At 35.5% G+C, this 17,134-nt stretch overlaps 2 protein-coding genes across 2 annotated transcripts; one reads left to right on the top strand and one right to left on the bottom strand.

The window, feature by feature from the left end:
• The first annotated feature begins 94 nt into the window (after nt 1-94).
• LOC107023521 (uncharacterized protein At2g34160-like) lies at nt 95-3,686 on the top strand. The gene is made up of 5 exons (XM_015224235.1): nt 95-323; nt 1,614-1,662; nt 2,334-2,396; nt 2,480-2,544; nt 3,284-3,686. The coding sequence occupies exons 1-5, from the start codon at nt 207-209 to the stop codon at nt 3,374-3,376; spliced, it is 387 nt and encodes a 128-aa protein (XP_015079721.1). The 5' UTR covers nt 95-206; the 3' UTR covers nt 3,377-3,686.
• A 515-nt stretch (nt 3,687-4,201) lies between these two features.
• Nucleotides 4,202-16,432, bottom strand: LOC107023520 (AFG1-like ATPase). Its single transcript, XM_015224234.2, has 14 exons — nt 16,082-16,432; nt 13,920-14,056; nt 13,691-13,827; nt 13,232-13,374; nt 12,968-13,047; nt 11,679-11,936; nt 11,150-11,260; nt 10,797-10,919; nt 9,594-9,715; nt 9,441-9,510; nt 8,081-8,173; nt 6,844-6,971; nt 6,284-6,425; nt 4,202-4,596 (listed from the first exon to the last, which is right to left on the bottom strand). The coding sequence occupies exons 1-14, from the start codon at nt 16,209-16,211 to the stop codon at nt 4,486-4,488; spliced, it is 1,785 nt and encodes a 594-aa protein (XP_015079720.1). The 5' UTR covers nt 16,212-16,432; the 3' UTR covers nt 4,202-4,485.
• Between the last annotated feature and the right edge of the window lie 702 nt (nt 16,433-17,134).

Genomic DNA, 17,134 nt, shown 5'->3' with positions numbered 1-17,134 from the left:
AAATAAAAGAATCAAAGAGTCATAAAACGGTGCCGTTTAAGGGACCTAACCCTTAAAACCACGTGGATATGACCCGGTAGTGACCCGAGGGTTTATCTGTTACTGTGAGTATAATTTCCCCCAAATTATACGGAACCTTTTTAAAGGGAACGGAGGCTGATTAGGGTTTTCCTGAAGAAGAAGAAGAAGAAGAAATCAGCAAATCAATGGAAGGAATCACAGAGGGAGTGAACAAGATGAGTGTCTCAGAGACACAAAAGAAGAACAGAATCCAAGTTTCTAACACTAAGAAATCACTCTTCTTTTATGTTAATCTCTCAAAGGTGCTTTTTTAAATTCATTTAAATTTGTATATATATTGAAATCATAAGGAGTTTTTACACTATTACTGTATTTTAAGGTATTGTTTGATTTGCTTACTTGTTTTTCCATGTTATAAAGCCATGCATTGTAGTCTGTGTATCCGTTGGCGAAGTTTGGGGAATTTTGTTTTGGGTAATTGGACGTAGTTTTAGAATGATTAAATTTTTTTTGTCTGTAGATGTTTTTATGAAAACGGCTAGATTTGCAAAAATCTGGTATCAGAAGCAATTGTTTCAATTTAATGGTTATTGAGTTTGTGGTTAAAGCATCTATGCTTGCCGATCGATGATGTGATACTCTGGCTAGGATTGTTTTTTTCTTCCGGATAATGTACTCTGGTTAGGGTTGTTTGCAATGTAAAATGAGATTTGCTTATGGTTGTTGAGTTGTTTGTTGATGAGTTATGTGAGAAAAGGTAAATTGAAGACTTGGAATTTGCATACTGTTTCAGTCATTGCTTCTCTCTCCTTATATTGTTTTTTATAAATCTGAAAGATATTTTACCTTTGAGGAAGCGGAAGCAATTACTTACATTGTCAAATGATATTGCTCATAGTGGGAGGCCTGCAAAATGCTAATAGGTAATGCACAATAACCAGGGTCTTTGTTTAAAAAGAAAAACCAAAAAAAACCAGGGTCTTTGTTAATTCGATGTGTCTGACTGCTTATTCTGGCGGAGGTTTAGTTTCCTGGGTTTTATCAGTTTTTTTCCTGGGTTTAATTATAATAAGAATTAATTTGATTGAAGAAAAATTGCTTATCTTATTACAATAATTAGTTGATGAGTTGGGTGACTAAAGAAAAATTTCTCTCTGTAATATGGAGAGCTTTTTCTCTTGAGAAGCATAAGAAAAGAATGTGGTTCAAGTTCTAGATGTCTGCTGTAGCAGTTGAGTTCACAAAATCTAGAGCAATTGCAATGGAAGAGATGTGAGTATGTGTAGGATCCGGATTTAATATTCAGACCTACAATTGAGGCATTTCATTAGTATTACTTATCAAAAGATACTTTATGTATATTTGAAGAATTTCACCCATACAGTGACAATTAGAGGGTTAACACAGGATTTGAAATATTTAGTTTGAATCTGTTTCCAAATGCAAGTGAGCTCGTAACATGCATTAGAAAATCTTGAAAAATGTTAGCTATATGACTATCTATATTAATTTTTCCTGGTCTTACACCAGATCTATAATTGTTGCTATTGGTCTGAGTTAGTATCCTGAGATATTTGGTATGTTTGTTGCAGAGGTATATGCAACAGTACAATGAAGTGGAACTTTCTGCTCTTGGGATGGGTAAATCTTCTTGACCCTCAAACTTGAGTGCTAGTTTGTGGTTTCCCGTTGCTTATAATTAATGTCATATGAGTCTTCTACACTAATTGTGATTATGCTGTCTTTTACATCAAGAATATACGGTGTTACAACTTGGGCTGTGGAGGCATTATCACTTCCTTTTCCCAATTGATTTTTTCTTGATGATTGGTGAATTCCAATCTTGGCAACGTGTGATGCTGTTTGCCATCTCAAGAATGCCTTGTTTAGTATTGCAGCTTCTTGTGTATAAGAAGAGTAAAATACACAGTGTTGCACACTTTACCAGGGATGTGATATCTTTTTGAACAATTTTGAACCAACTTCTGGCATAAAAAGGATCATGGTGTTCAAACATAGAAAGTAGTTGAGTGTATCTGAGATGAATTCTGATTGATCACAACCTTATTCCTGTGGCTTCCCCAGGGATCTTTTACTTAAAAGCAGAACGTGATCGATAATATGTTTGATGTGGCTCCTTGTGCTTGCTGGTAAACTGTATTAAGTAAAAGAAATACAGAGTGGCAGTACAGTTCAGTTTGATGTTTTTTGTGGACTCAGCCTTTTGGTGTTATGTTGAAAATTCATTAATAATTGAATTGGCTTGCTGTTTAGTTTCTAAAGGATTAACAATCTTTTCCATATGTTTACAGCTATTTCCACAGTGGTTACCATTGCTGAAATTCTGAAGAACAATGGATTTGCTGTTGAGAAGAGTGAGGCTTCTCCTATTCCACTCCTATCCCCCATCTCTTTTATAATCTTTCTTGTCATCTAACTTTGAGGTCACTTGCTGCAGAGATCAGGACACTCACTGTGGACATGAGGGACGAACCAGGAGCCCGACCAATACCAAAAGCAAAGGTAAATTCCAAAAGCATTATAAGTTGGTTGAGTTGGTCAATTGATGCATTAGTCTGCTTCATTTTTGGTGGTAATGGAACTCATATTATAGAGGTTTTTATGGTAAATGTTAGCTTGGGACTCAAGATTGTTTCCGAAGATAGTAGCATTGACCTTTGTTAAGTAAGGTGTTCAAGAGGTAGTTGATGTGTGTGTACTCATTTTGCTCTGTTTGAATTTGGATTTGTGCAGAACTTTACTAAAGCTGTAGAATAGATGGTAGGGTTAGTGATGGTTTACACTCTTGCTCACCAAAATGTGTCTAGTCCCATATGGTTATCTTAGACCTGATTGCAAGTTAGTTTACACTCCCATGCCTGTTGAAGCTACATCCCCTCTTAAATGCATTTTCTTGTGGTTTTGCCCATTTTTGTTTTCCTGTTTTGAGAAGCCGTAGAATGAAATAAATCATTTTCCTTTGGCAACAGCAGAGATGGAAAAAATGAATCTGGCCAGTATTATGTTATGGCTATATAGATGCTGGTTTTACAGCTTTCGTGTTCCTCTTCCACTTTATACTCTTTAAAACAATGTTGAATTCATGTGAGCTAGTGGGTGCTGAATGTGGTTCGTAATCCATCTTTTTTTTAAAAAATCCTTCTCCGAACAGTGAACAGTGATCCTCACCTAATCTGTGGTAGTGTCTTTTTATAATCGAACCAAGGGTTTTTGTCTTATTTATCATCTTTGCTTGGTGCAGATTGAAATAGTGCTGGGCAAGACTGAGAAGTTTGATGAGTTAATGGCTGCAGAAGCAGAGCAAAACGGGGACAATGAGGAGCAGCAGAACTGATTATTTCCAAATCTGTTCTCTTTCCTGACTATTGAAGTTATTCCAATCTATACTGCATTCAGCTGTTGGGTTCTCTATGGCCTTTAATTTGATCTTTTGGAAAGTAAAAAAAAAAAAGCATCATGGTTTACTTTAAAATTCATTATTTGTTGGATGTGTTTGCCTTTTGTTTACTTGTTTATGTAAGGTGTTGTTAGATGTAAACATTTTGCTGCTATCTTCACTGTAAGTGATGTGGTCTTAATTTACGTCTGGTAGTTTCATCATTTAACAACTGGATATGAAGGTTGAGGATTCTGCCATTACCTAATTAACTGATCATTAGCGTGCTGCGCCATTGACCAATTAGTACTGTCACAATTGCCCCATGTAATTACATTCTACCATCTCTCCTCTCTAGACTCCATTTGTGGGATTAGAGTGCGTATGCTCTCTGTAGTTAACGAAAACTTAAAAAGGTAATCTTTAAGGAATATTCTAAAATACTCTTACAAAAATGATATGTTCATCAACTTTTGCATTTAGGATCACACATCTCTAAATATCGGTGATGTATTGAGTCTGACGAGTTGAGCTTAATTTATTCACACACATATGGCAGTACTTAAAAGGGATCGTTTAGTCCCAAATAGGATAGGCCCGCTATATGAGTCCTCATTGCTTTGTTTCAGCTCAACTCATGTAATCATCATACCAAGTAAGTACCTTGAAAGTGTACCTTCATATTTTGGGACTGAGCTCAGAAGGCCTCTCAGATTTCTAATTTTCATTGATTCCTTTTCTCTTCACACTGCAAGGGAAGGAGGAGTTGGAATGGATGGCTAATTATCGAAACATCAGAAAAATTTCCTCTCTTATTGATATAGCTAACCAAGAAATCAACTTTGCAGTCAGATACAAGATTCTTGTGACATTTTGTTTATAATGCCATCCCTTTTAAGCATGAGAAAACTTACAGGACTACCGTATGTTTGTCCCGCTGTTCACTTCCTTTTATTTACTATTCAACCTGTCTTTCCCAATAGAGACTAAAAGCAAGACAATTGGAAGGGTGGAAAAGAATTTTCGACAAAGATCTTATATAAACCTAATTACACAGGCCATTGCTCTTAATTGACACCATATTTTTCAGACTCATTGTGCAAAGAATCAAAATAGGGATGGACATGCTGAACTGCTTCAACGTACAAAGGTGTCTGCATCTCAATCAAACGCGAAACCTGCATCAAAAGGATCTTCCGTTCAACACAATATCTTCATCGTGTATGAAGAAAAGCATTAGCAATTAACAGATGTACCATACATTACAAAACTCAGGAACTGTCAATGAATAGCAAAGTTGTATAAAGGTCTGATTTTGGTGTTTTTACTTGAGACTTTCGTGCTACATCAGTTCAATTTTTTCTGTTTTATGTTTGTTACCACGCAACCAAACCAAGTGTAATCAGTTCAATTTCTTTTTCTTCCAATTTACTGCGTTTTTTTCACTTTGGATCTATCATAAGCTTTTACTTACTTTTTGGACTCTGTTTAGGCCTCTCTATTCGGTATGGTGGACTGTTGTATCAACTTTTCTTTCAAACTGTTGAAATGTAAAGAGGAATGCTAAACTAAGAAAAAGATTAAAACAGATGTCAAATGGAATTAGTCGCAACTTGAAAATGCCTATGACAAGTGTAACAGGTTGCTGGTTTTTAAAGTGAGTCAATGTTTCTAGTGTTCATGGCTTCATGCTACTGTTCTTTTTGTGATTATTCGAAGAGCTCTGTTAATCCTCGCCCTTCTAAATGTCTTTAAGGTTGTTTGTGGCTTGAAAACAAACAGGAGCTGTCACCAACCTAAGGTTCACAATAATAGTCACACGGTTCAATTGCAAGTGGCAATATCACAAATTGCCATTTTCTTGTTTGGAGTTCCCTTAGGGGGTAAACCTTTTCCTATAACTTGTGGGACCATGTGCTGAAGAGGACTTCCATGAGGCTTGCTAGCTAGTTGGATTCATTTTTGGGGGTTCAAATTACTCTTAATACCACAAGGCTTGGTAAATGGACTCTCCCAAAGGTCTCTCAAGACTCTCACTAAATCTTGTCTTTAAAACACTAACCTTCATTATTTCTCTGTTTGAAATCCATAGAAAATAGCAGAGAAGATTGAACTGGGGATGAGTGCTCTACTCAGACCGAGAGGTATTAACTGAGGTTGGAGGAGCATTTGAAGATTTGGGAGCTAGTTTGTTGTTCAAAGGGGTCTGGGTAATCTAAAGTTCAAATATCTTCCTTCACTTGTGATGTGGTGGCGAAAATTTTTCAAGATACCAATACCCTTTGTTAGGTGCACTTTCACAACCTCCACATTTCCTTTCCAACTGCCTCTTCCTTCTTTTGCTGCTAAAATATTACTAATATGACAAGATAAAGCAATTACCAGGCCTGGATATTAACACCTTTACGGATAATAGCTTGAATCCCCTATAGACAATGAAAGATGAAATAATAGTACCACAGATCACAGTTTTAATGCTTTCAGCATCGATAAGAAAGCCAAAGTAAAGTAGTAAACGAAAAAAAGTTACTCTAATTATATGCCAATAAGAAACCAACACTATCGAGTGATAGTTATCAACTTATTTATTTTTTCTTTTGACTAAGTAAATGATCATGCGCCCAAGGCTGAAAATCCAACTAAGACGAAATTCACAAGGAGAAATCAGGAAGTTTCTGAAGGGTTAAGAGATTTTCAATATTTGTTAAACTCGAGCTTTTCCAATATGGGACGGTGGAAAGCATTTTTCGAGTTCTATTTCCTCAACGTCAGGCGTTCAACCCTATCTCCTTTCCCGAGGTGAGCCCATAGCTAAAGAAATCGAGACGAAGAAAACAGAGGCATATAACAATGAAAATCACTTACAGCTCGTCGAAATGCGAACATCTCCTCTTGACCAGATAGCATGGTAGTAATGCCAGATGGAGCACCTCCTGAACTAACATTGCCTTCGGCTAAAACATCTCGCCGGAGCTTTGTACCTTCTATCTCTGTCTCAAATTGGAAGCTGTACAAATAGCACACTGACATCAATTGATCTCAATCCTTTTACTAAATCTCAAAGTTTATTCTTGTAATGGAACTAGATGGGAATACCCTAGGTAACTGCTTTTTAGTTTTTAGTGTTTAGTGTTGGTACATCCACACTTGTGTGTCGGGTAACACCACAGCCTAGATTGTTACTAGAAAATCAACTCATAGATGGAGAGATACTAAACAGTTGTAGCTTCCATGCAATCTAAAGCACATTATAAAATCTCAACTTTCAGAGAGATTCTTCTCAATTTGATGAACATCATCTAGGAGATATTAGTTCTCACTGCAACAGAACGACCATTCAATCTAGTGATGCAAAAACACTCATAATAAAGACCATCTTAGTAGACCAGAAGACCTAGGAGTGTGAAACAATATAACACACTTGCCTTTCCAAATCAAAAAGTGTTCCTTCTGCTGTTCCTTGAAATAGATCCTCTACTGAAGTCTCAGCTGAGCAATATAGGCAACAATGATGATTGTATAATTCATCAATGAGGGTAATAAACCTTCGCGCCTGAGAAGAGAGACATTGTAATCAGCAGTAACATATAAAATAATGCAACAACATAGAAACATGAAAGCAGGACTAAGACCTTAAAAAAAAGTACATATGAATATAATGTAAAATATGTTAACAGGCGCAAAACATAGATTTTAAATGCTGAGAACAGAACACACAAAGATAGAAGAGAAGTAAAATGCTTACATATTCCCATAGCTAAGAGGCATTAAACTAATCCTCTATCCATCTACATCGTCCACACTACCTACCAGTGCTACCAATCTCTCCATCCTTTGAACAATACAGGGAACCAAGGTATCACACAACTAGGAAACTCAAGCAAAATCATGCCCCCCAAAGCCACCCATTTTCATACTATACTTGTAATGTCTAAAAATATACATGATTTTCACCCAACCCTTGACCATATTCTTCTTTTTCGTGTTCCTGCCTTGATGTGTTAAGTGTGGTGGTCGTCCAATCTATAGCATGGGTTGGGAATCAGAACTCTTGAACACGAGTCTTAGACCACCTCAATCACTTAGTCTGCCAAATATTTGACTAACTATTTGAACCTTCAGAGGCCTAAGTAGTGTAAGGGGGACCAAGAAGGTATTAACAAGACAGATCGATTAAGCTATTTAACATTATTAAATCCATATATTCCAAGCTGAATTCTGAGAGACAGTGTACAATGTTATGTATGCATCTTTCAAAAATGAAAACAAAAAGGAGCTACTAAAGGGATAAGTGGGAAGAGATGAATCCAATCTACAGAAGGCTGAATAAGACTATTTAAACAGCACGGAAATCAAGCATCAAAATGTCAAGGAAATTGATGGAATCTGAAAACACAAGAAAAATCTCAGACATATCAAGGCCAAAAGCAATTATTTTCCCTTCAATATGAACCCTGAAAACAAGAGATCTATCCACTAAATACAGAGGCAAGATCTTACGGTTTAGTTTAAAGACACAGTGCTACTTAGTGATAGTAGTCTTTTATGCTAGTATAAATAGTATTAGCAGGCTATCAACATACAAGCAGCAGACTCTGTACGTCAAAGCTTAACTTGTTTTCTATTAGTTAGCATATTAGTAAGGAATGTTGAAGAAGGTACCTTGTCACGGATACGCATGCTCATAATAGGAATATCAGAAATGAAAACAGTGTGATAGTTTTTAGCCACTGCAATGTAGTCTGCTGCTCCTAGCTGAAATGTCCACAATTAGGTTAAATAAGACAGCGTTCTGTATGAGGTCAAAGTTAAAGATACAGTCTTGTTCTTATTCCTATTAGATCGACGATCAGGTGAAAAAACTGTGAGCACTGCAATATAAAATACAAATTCAAGTTCAAGCTGAGAACTCCCATACTTCATCTCAATTTAAATGACCTTTGATCTAAGACATCACTGAACTTCTATTTATGGTGCCTCCTTTTGTCCTCTATAGTTCTAGCTTTGGTGAAGTTCAGTTTGAATGGAACAACACAAAGACCATCAGAGTATATGAAACCGAACTTTCAGAATTCCAGCTAGCCAACTATAGATATAATTAGAGGTTAAGCGAGTACTATCCAAACCAGAAATAGCAACCAGACTATCAACCTAATACCTGAAAGAAAACATGTCAAAAGTCTCGAGAAATGAAACTACAAGTTCTACAGTCGGCAACATCAAGTACAGCAGTACAGATATTTCATCTCATCCTTTATTTTTTATAACAGCATCTAATTTAATTAAACTTCGGCTTCTTCTACACCTATTCTCTTAGTTTTCTCCAGGTCATGTATTTGTTTTTGATATATGTATCAGATCATTCTCACAGTATGGTGCTTGCTTATCTATGGATTCATGCATCAAACCGAGCTGAAAGAAGCCTAAGCTGCCTCTTGTGTATTTTCAGTTCATTAGTCAAATTACTAACTTAATTTAAGGTTAATTTTGAATGCAGTTAAAGAAAAAGGGGATTGAAAATGTTCTATATTATAAATATCTGGAGCTTTTGAGTTAATGTAAATGTTAGGGATGAAACAATTATTAATCACATTTCTATATTATAAATACCTTTAATCACATGATTATAATTATTAATCACATTTCATGTCACCACAGGCTAGGCTTAAGTTAGAATATAATTAGAAGTTCGTTACATTATATAAGTAGAAACTACAAGAACATTTTGATTCATAAATGATCTTTTAAAAATGGGATACCGTGCCCACTCCTCTTACACGACAGATTGTCGTATCAAGTAGCGAATCAAAATGCTATTTAGGTACTCAAATAAATGACAAGAATTGACAAGTGCTTATATCTGAGTGATACAAATACGCATGTACTGACCATGATGACAAGTGGCAAAAGCACAAACAAATAGATAAGAATAAGTCTATCATTAACAGATTTTTTTTCTCCACTATAAGTAAGTCATATAGAGAAAAGAAAAGGAACATTCTGACTGACAAGAGCATAGTACCGGCCGACCACACAGATATTCAAAGTTGAACCGTGCCACCCCATTGCAGCTCTCAGGAACTTCTAATGTTCTGATAGAAAGCAAAGGACTATCATATGACAGATCCAAGGGCTCTTTCTGACTTGAAAAATATCAAGGATTAATTAAAAATACCTTCCAAACATCACAGGAATAGTACGTGAAATGATACTTCCTCCGGCCTGTTTACTAACTTTATTCCAGATATCCTCAAATTCTCGTTTAATGTTGCTATTTAGAGGCCAAATGTAATGGACCTGAAATTGCATAATGGGAACAATCAATCAAAAAATGCATCTTAAGATCCTCAAGCATAAATAACATGCAACTGATATTTCTTAAGAACTACGATAGAGATAATCATATTAGAAATTAGACTGACATTCAAGCAATGGATATAAGCTATGACCTTTTGTACCAATTACTACATAGTTCATTTCCATTACCATAACTATGCTCAAAAAATGATGAAAGTTAACAAAGTAATCATCTTGAGAAACAGGACAAAGAGACATACAGTAAATTGTGCAAGTAGATAATGAAGTAGAAGAATTGAGATTATCTCAGGGCATTTTATGTAAATCTGACATTGAGAATGCATATGACCATCTCAATTGGGAGTTTCTTCTCAGAATCTCAAGGCAGATGGGTTTTTGGGAGAAGTGGAGCAAGTGGGTGAAATTATGTATCTCTACTGTGAAATTTCCTGCTCTTATTAATGGAGCACCTGAAGGGAATTTTTAATGCTCATAGAGGGATCAGACAAAGAAACCCTCTATCCTCTTTCCTCTTTATTAGCTAGTTGGAGGCAATTTAGTATTTTGGACAAACAAGAAACAAAGTGAGGTTGTGAAGCTGAATACTGAGCCATGACAATTGCAACTTTGAACTTACATGGATTGAACAACTATTGAAAGCAATGATGTTTTGAGATACCCCTCAGATGGAACTCGTTTGTGATAATCAGGTTGCACTTAATGTTGTTTCAAATGCAGTGTCAGTGTGAGGGCCAATCACATAATCAGTAAAATATTAGTCTCTAAGTAATTCATAACATACAAAGTTATAGTAGATCTATCTAAATCGTTCAGCCTTCTTCTACTAGATTTGGGATTGGTTACACTACACTTGTCCATGTTTCTCCTCAAAAGTCCTACTTTCGCCCACCCTTGGAGAGATGTAGCTTCTTAACCACACGAAAGAGGCCTGCTTTTACTGCTGACAATTGGATTTAACTATCACATTATACAGGAGAGAGGAGACAAGGTGTGTATATGAGCACATATTGAGTTAGTTTATCAGGGAGTAGAAACAACTAAAATTTTCTTAAAATCTTGCCTGGTCTATAGATCTCTGAGCAATAAGGCGGCGATAATCAACTTCACTGCCAATTAGAACAGTTTCACAATGCTCCTCAAGTTTTTTTAGTAGCTTTTGAAAGATCTCCTTTTGCATGCCATCCTGAATAACAAAGAAATGTCGCAATAAATACTTGGATCAGAAAGAAAAAAAAATGTCGCAGACAAATGTAACAATGTCTCAAGCACATTGAATCAGAGATTTCCATTTTATTCATCTTCCAAATCTAAACTTGCAACAAAAATCAAGCGAGTTGAGTATGAAAATGCAAATGGAATACCCTTTGAGAAATGAGAAAGAAAAATGCTTTGATTTTCCAGAAGCAAATGCACCTGGTTTAAATCTGTTGGTGCACGATTACTGGTCGCCACCAGAACAGTTCCAGTACTCAACAATCTGCTGAGGATTCCAGATAATGCCACAATTGCAAAAACATCAACCGTCTGTCACCAGAAAAAGAGAGGCAATCTTCAGTCAGATTCGCTTCATAACATGTACCCCAGCATAAATAGGTTGCTACAAGTTTTTGAGAGTTGTAATTCCACAACACAAACAGAGAGAAGACGGAGACAACTCTAGCAAATAATAGCAGACTTCCATATATACTGGATGGTGTGTTTATAACAATAACATTAAAAGATTAAATGAGGCAATATATAATACTGAAGCTGAATTAACTGTAGCTAATTACTAATCATTTTCTTTGGATCCACTGTGTCTGATAAATTCATAGAGCCAGCTCCTGAAGACTTGAAGTTGGCAAAATCTAGTCCATTTCTCGTTCTTAAGTTCAGTAACAATATACTGTGTGATGGTTTGGTTAGAAAGTTCCTGTAAAAAAAAAAATCTAACTGCATTTACCTGTATTTCATCAAAGCAAAGGATGCTAGCACCTCTCCTACGATCTGCCTGGTTAACAAGAAACTTATCAGCTACGTCCAGAAGAATGTTTTTCATGTGCACCTCTTGCTTATATCTTTCTTCAGCAGCTACCCATTCTTTAACTTTTGAATCAAAAGGAAGATTCATGACCCAACCAGAAATACTTGACTGCAGAGACTTTTGTTCCATCTGACTCTTCCAAATTTTATGCATATGTTCATTAATTTTAAGCATTGCCTGACAATTGTAACATCTGGAAAAAATCAGAAGTGAGCAGATGACAAATATTGTGACCACAGAGCAGATTGATAGGATTGTTTGATCATTTCAAGTATCGAATTGCATGACATAGGCAGATTAACATTACAATATAGAAAAACCTACAGATAATGCTTTGGCCAATTAATAGACATGCTTCAATGTTCAAACATGATATACAGATTCCAGTCTTTATGTTTCTTGGAAATAAAAAATTTGACAAATTACTAGAGAGTAATCAGACATTAGACCAGATGATTCTTTTGCTTCAGGACCCGTGCTAATTCGTTTGTACCCTAGCCCACTTCGTGCCAGCAACAATGACTGACAAAAGCAATATTTTTCACAACTATTAAGATAATTTCACTACATAAGCAAAAAGGTGGAATAGGAACAGAAGATATAAACAAATCCAGTAGCCTATTCAGGTGCCAAGAGGGTTATAACATTTTGCGCATCAACTCCAATATGCTTTGCCTCATATTACATCGAATTCTTACTCATTCATCCTTCTTAGACAAATATATTTTGATTGCTAATTATTATTGCACCATCTCATAAAAGATCTAGGAGATTTTCCTATTAAGCAACTACCTCTTATCATTCAGATGACTACCAGTTATTTTCTTTCCGTATCGAAATAATGTCGGTCGACCAGTAATTTCTCTACATGCTAAAATAATATCAGATACTACATGTCATCTACTTGTGGGATTGTGGTTTTTGGGCAGACAATCTTGCATTGCAAATTGTTTGACCTGTGACATTTTGCTTATAAGCACAACTGTGAGGAAGAAGAAATTCAGGATAGGACAGACTAAATTGTTTCAGGAAATCGAGATGATTTTGTCATGCATATGTAGAACCGGAATAGTATGGAATGAAATGGGTCCTAAGAGCCTGGAATGGATATATAGGGCTTATAGCTGACCCCAACTAGTTTGATCAATTGATTGATGTGTAGAATATTATAAATCAAGTTAAAATATAAGGCCCAAACAAGCACTAACCTCGTGAAAGTGAAACCTTCTTCGATGTTTAACAATGCCTTCACTGGCCTTATAAAACATATCCATAATCATTGTCTTCCCTAAATGAAGTCCAATATATAGTCAGATTTTTTTTTATGCCTGTGAGAAAAGCATGGCTGATACTGATCGCTAATAGAAGCTAATAAAAGAAAATTTTCATCATTATAGAAAATGAGGATAAGATGAATTTGTACAGCATGTATGAACAACCATGCAACATAATTAGACAAGAAGCAATAGTACCACTCCCAACATTGCCATATAGATATAGTCCTTTGGGGGCTGGAGGAGCAGCAGGACGTCGACCGACTTGTGAGTCTAACTTCTTCTCTCGATTGAGATATGAAACCCATTTCCCGACTCCTTCTTCCACATCTTCAGGTTTCCTGAGCCAAACAGAAAAATGACAATTAAATTACTGGTGGTGAAGAAGAAGCAACTGAATTTATACTTTATGCTAATGTCGGTGATATCTTTTCTTGAGAAAAGAGAACGTGATAAACCAAAACAATCAACACATTCAAAGTATCAAGAAGGTAAGACCACCCTATCCCTTCAATTCCTGATCTCTTTGACAACCAAAACAATGTCTACTTTGTTTATAAAAAATCAAACATATTCATTTAAAGTAAAGAAACTCTGACCAACAAAAAACGTTGCACGTAAGCATTTTCATAAGAATGTCGATAAATGTACACTCACCGAGACATCCATCTTTGGAAAATATTGCGAGATTTGTTTATTGGTTTAAATGCACCTTGTTGTTTGGCTTCAGCTTCCTCCATAAGAAGCTTACGCCTCCGACTTTCCCTATTATCCTCCCATTGTGCAAGTTTTTCCTAAAAGCATGGAAATTAAAAATAAAGTCTTCGGAACAACATTGAGTAGATTTCTTCAATAAAAGTTCATTATCACAATATAAAACTCTCACATGATATTCCTCCATGTCCTTTTCATATTGCTCCAACCTTCCAAGAAGATTTTCTAGTTCAGTAGCAACTTTTTCTTGGTAAGGATCATGCTGCAGCTTTCCCTGTTCAACAAGACTCCTGTAATGTGCAAGAAGTCCTGAAGAAAGAGCAGTGTTACTTTCAACGAGCTTATAAAACAAGAAAGATTGATGAGAAGAGTAAAGTAACCTGCAAATGGGTACACAGTTTTTTCTATTTATTGATGTATTGATTAATTATCAACATGGCACATAGTTCAGACTCAATTTTTCACTCTCTCATTAAGTACGCGTAATCACTAATTAGATGAATCTTGATTTAAACATAATAGTTTCCATGAGTAAAACTCAAGAAAAAGAACCAACTACAGACTTGACTGAAACATTTCAACAGGAAAATATAGTATGAAAATCTTTTATCAGCAAGAACATAAATGTCCTAGATTTTTCTTATCATTTATTAGGCAATATAAATGATCTACGCACAAAATGTTTGTAGACATTTCACATGCCGAATAAAAGCTACAAGAACTACATCGCAGTCCAAACAAGTTGGGGTTGGATATATAAATCCTCACCAGCCATATTTCTCCAATTCAAATTCATCCCAGGCCAGCATCATACAAAATAAAAATAGAAAGTACTAGAAGTTCTATATATCTTTTACTGGCATAAAAATCTGTACTAGGCAAAAAGACTCCTAGAATGCACAGAATCAAAAGTAAACAAACTTACATGACAAAAACACATTCATAACCAATTGGCATTGCCTACGTAGATCTTTTTCTTCCATTGTGCCTAGATAATAGGTTTTTAGAGACGACTTCCTTCTATGTAATTCTAGGCCTACCTCATCCCCTTAAACACCTTCACTCATCATAGTATCACACCTATGGTCCAATGCATCTGGAGGTCAACACATGACATGACCAAACCATCTCGAGCGACCTTCTTTCATTTTATCCTCAATGTGTGCTACTTGCACCTTTTGAAGAATATGATTATCTTTCATAACATTTGTTGGTCTTATAATAGGTCCATAGAACATACCTTTCACTTTTCTATGCAAACTTCTATCACATAACACCAGTATCACTTCATATAAACCATCCGATTTTGATACTATGTGTAACATCTTCATCTATCATTCCATTCTCATAGAACAACCAGACTAGATATCTGAATCGTTTGCATTTAGGAATCACAACCCCTTATAATCTCACATCAGTGAGTTTTTCAGTCGTTAAGTGAAACACCAATGCCTCCTTGTCTTTCTATAACTTATAATGGACACTCTGTTACCTATTCATCAATTTAAATGGGACACAGCTAAACAGATACATAATTTCAGAGTTGATTGCATACACTTTGACTAAACAAGTGCGAAGAAGAAGCTTACGGAAGCAGCAGATCTAAAACACATCCAAATTGTATATTTCTTACGCAGAATAAATTTTAAAAGTTTCCAACTTTCTCGAGCCTTGCACCTCCATAATCACAGTATTCTATGAATTCACCACTGATGGTTGTGGCAAGGTATGATAAAGAGGGGAAAGAGAAAAGGAAGACACAATGGTGATCAACCATGAAAATTGCCTTGTCCACATAAAGAATTGAGCCTTCTTCTAGCGCCATTTATGATAAGCCTCACGTCTATTGCCGCAATCAGTGATACTTTCGAGATGATACATAGCGGCACTAAACTAGCCTAATCTCAATGAGATGAATATGCAAGTGAATTTCCCCCTTACACCCTACATTTTTACGGACTTACCTTCTCCCTGCTCTAGCTCAATTTGATAGAAAGTGAAGGTCACTCACATCAGATTGACGAACAACTAATGAAATTCATTTAACTACCGCAATAATTCCACAACAAACTCTCTTAATTAGAAAATCTTATCATCCCCGTATACTTTGTTTAGATCATATAATTGGGGTTACAATCACACACTTTACACTTCATTCGAGTTCACAGAGACCTGAATTCATAGCTTATTCACTAGAAACCAGAGGGGAAAACCCCGAAACTCAGATAAAATTCGATAATCAGTCAAACTAGTGGAAGAAAACGCATAAAAGAGCAACCTTTCGTATGCAATCACATTTAAAAAGGTGCAAGAGAGAATAATGAGGGGACTAACCATGATTCTTGGAGGGAGAAGGGCAAATATTGCTGTAAAAACAAAGAGCATTATGATGATTATTGCTGCTGCGAAATTTAGAGGATCTATGAGCGAATCCGATAGAAAGAAAAACAGAAAGTTTTCTCATTTCACAACCCCTTTTTGCCGATAGTTGTTTGTTTGGAATCAACAGAGAAGAATGGGGTTCCGTTCGTTATAAAAGTGCGCCAATTTGTTGAAGACGAAAGAAATTGACAGACGTGGCCATACAAGGGTCCAGTCGTTTTTGTCTTCACATTATGTTTTCGATTCAATTAATCAAACCTTTCTAGTTTGTTATACAAACTAATCTCATTGCCGATGATACCGCTGGTCATGGCATGGTTAGAACTTAAAATTGTTCCGTCTAATATGTTCGAGTTTTGAAAATAATTTTTTTCATGTGTGACACTAGTGAGACTTTAATTTTGATGTACTTTAATTTCAATATTGCCATCGAAACCAAAGAAGAAAAAACTAAAGGAGAAGAAGAGGATAAAATTTATATCTACTATATTATATATATATATATGTATATAGCAAATATAAAATTTATATTTGCATGTTATAGTAGAGTTTGTATAATTGCGCTCCACGGCAAACATAAATATATATATTTCGCTATATATATATAAAAAAATAATTGTATAATTCGCTATACATATACAAAGAAACCAATTGTATAATTCGTTATACCTATATAAAAGAAAGCAATTGTATACAAATCAATTGTATACTTTGTGTTTGTATAAAACGAGAAAGAGAGAAAGACAAAAGAAAGTTGGACAGAAAAATATTTGTATTTATATAATTATAAGTGCATAGGACGAAGATATATGTATTTGCATGTGTATATACAATTTTTTCTCGCTTTATACAGACAGTAACGTGATTTATACATTTCGTTTTCATTTGTATAAGCGATATAGGCGAGGTTGGCGATCGAGATCTGGAAGAAGGGAGAGAAGTAAATGAATATATATATATATATATATATATATATATATATATATATATATATATATATATATA

The sequence above is a fragment of the Solanum pennellii genome, chromosome 6 (assembly GCF_001406875.1).
Source record: "Solanum pennellii chromosome 6, SPENNV200".
NCBI lineage: Eukaryota > Viridiplantae > Streptophyta > Magnoliopsida > Solanales > Solanaceae > Solanum > Solanum pennellii.
The sequence above is the reverse complement of the archived record's forward strand: the minus strand, read 5'-3'. Positions and strand labels throughout refer to the sequence as shown.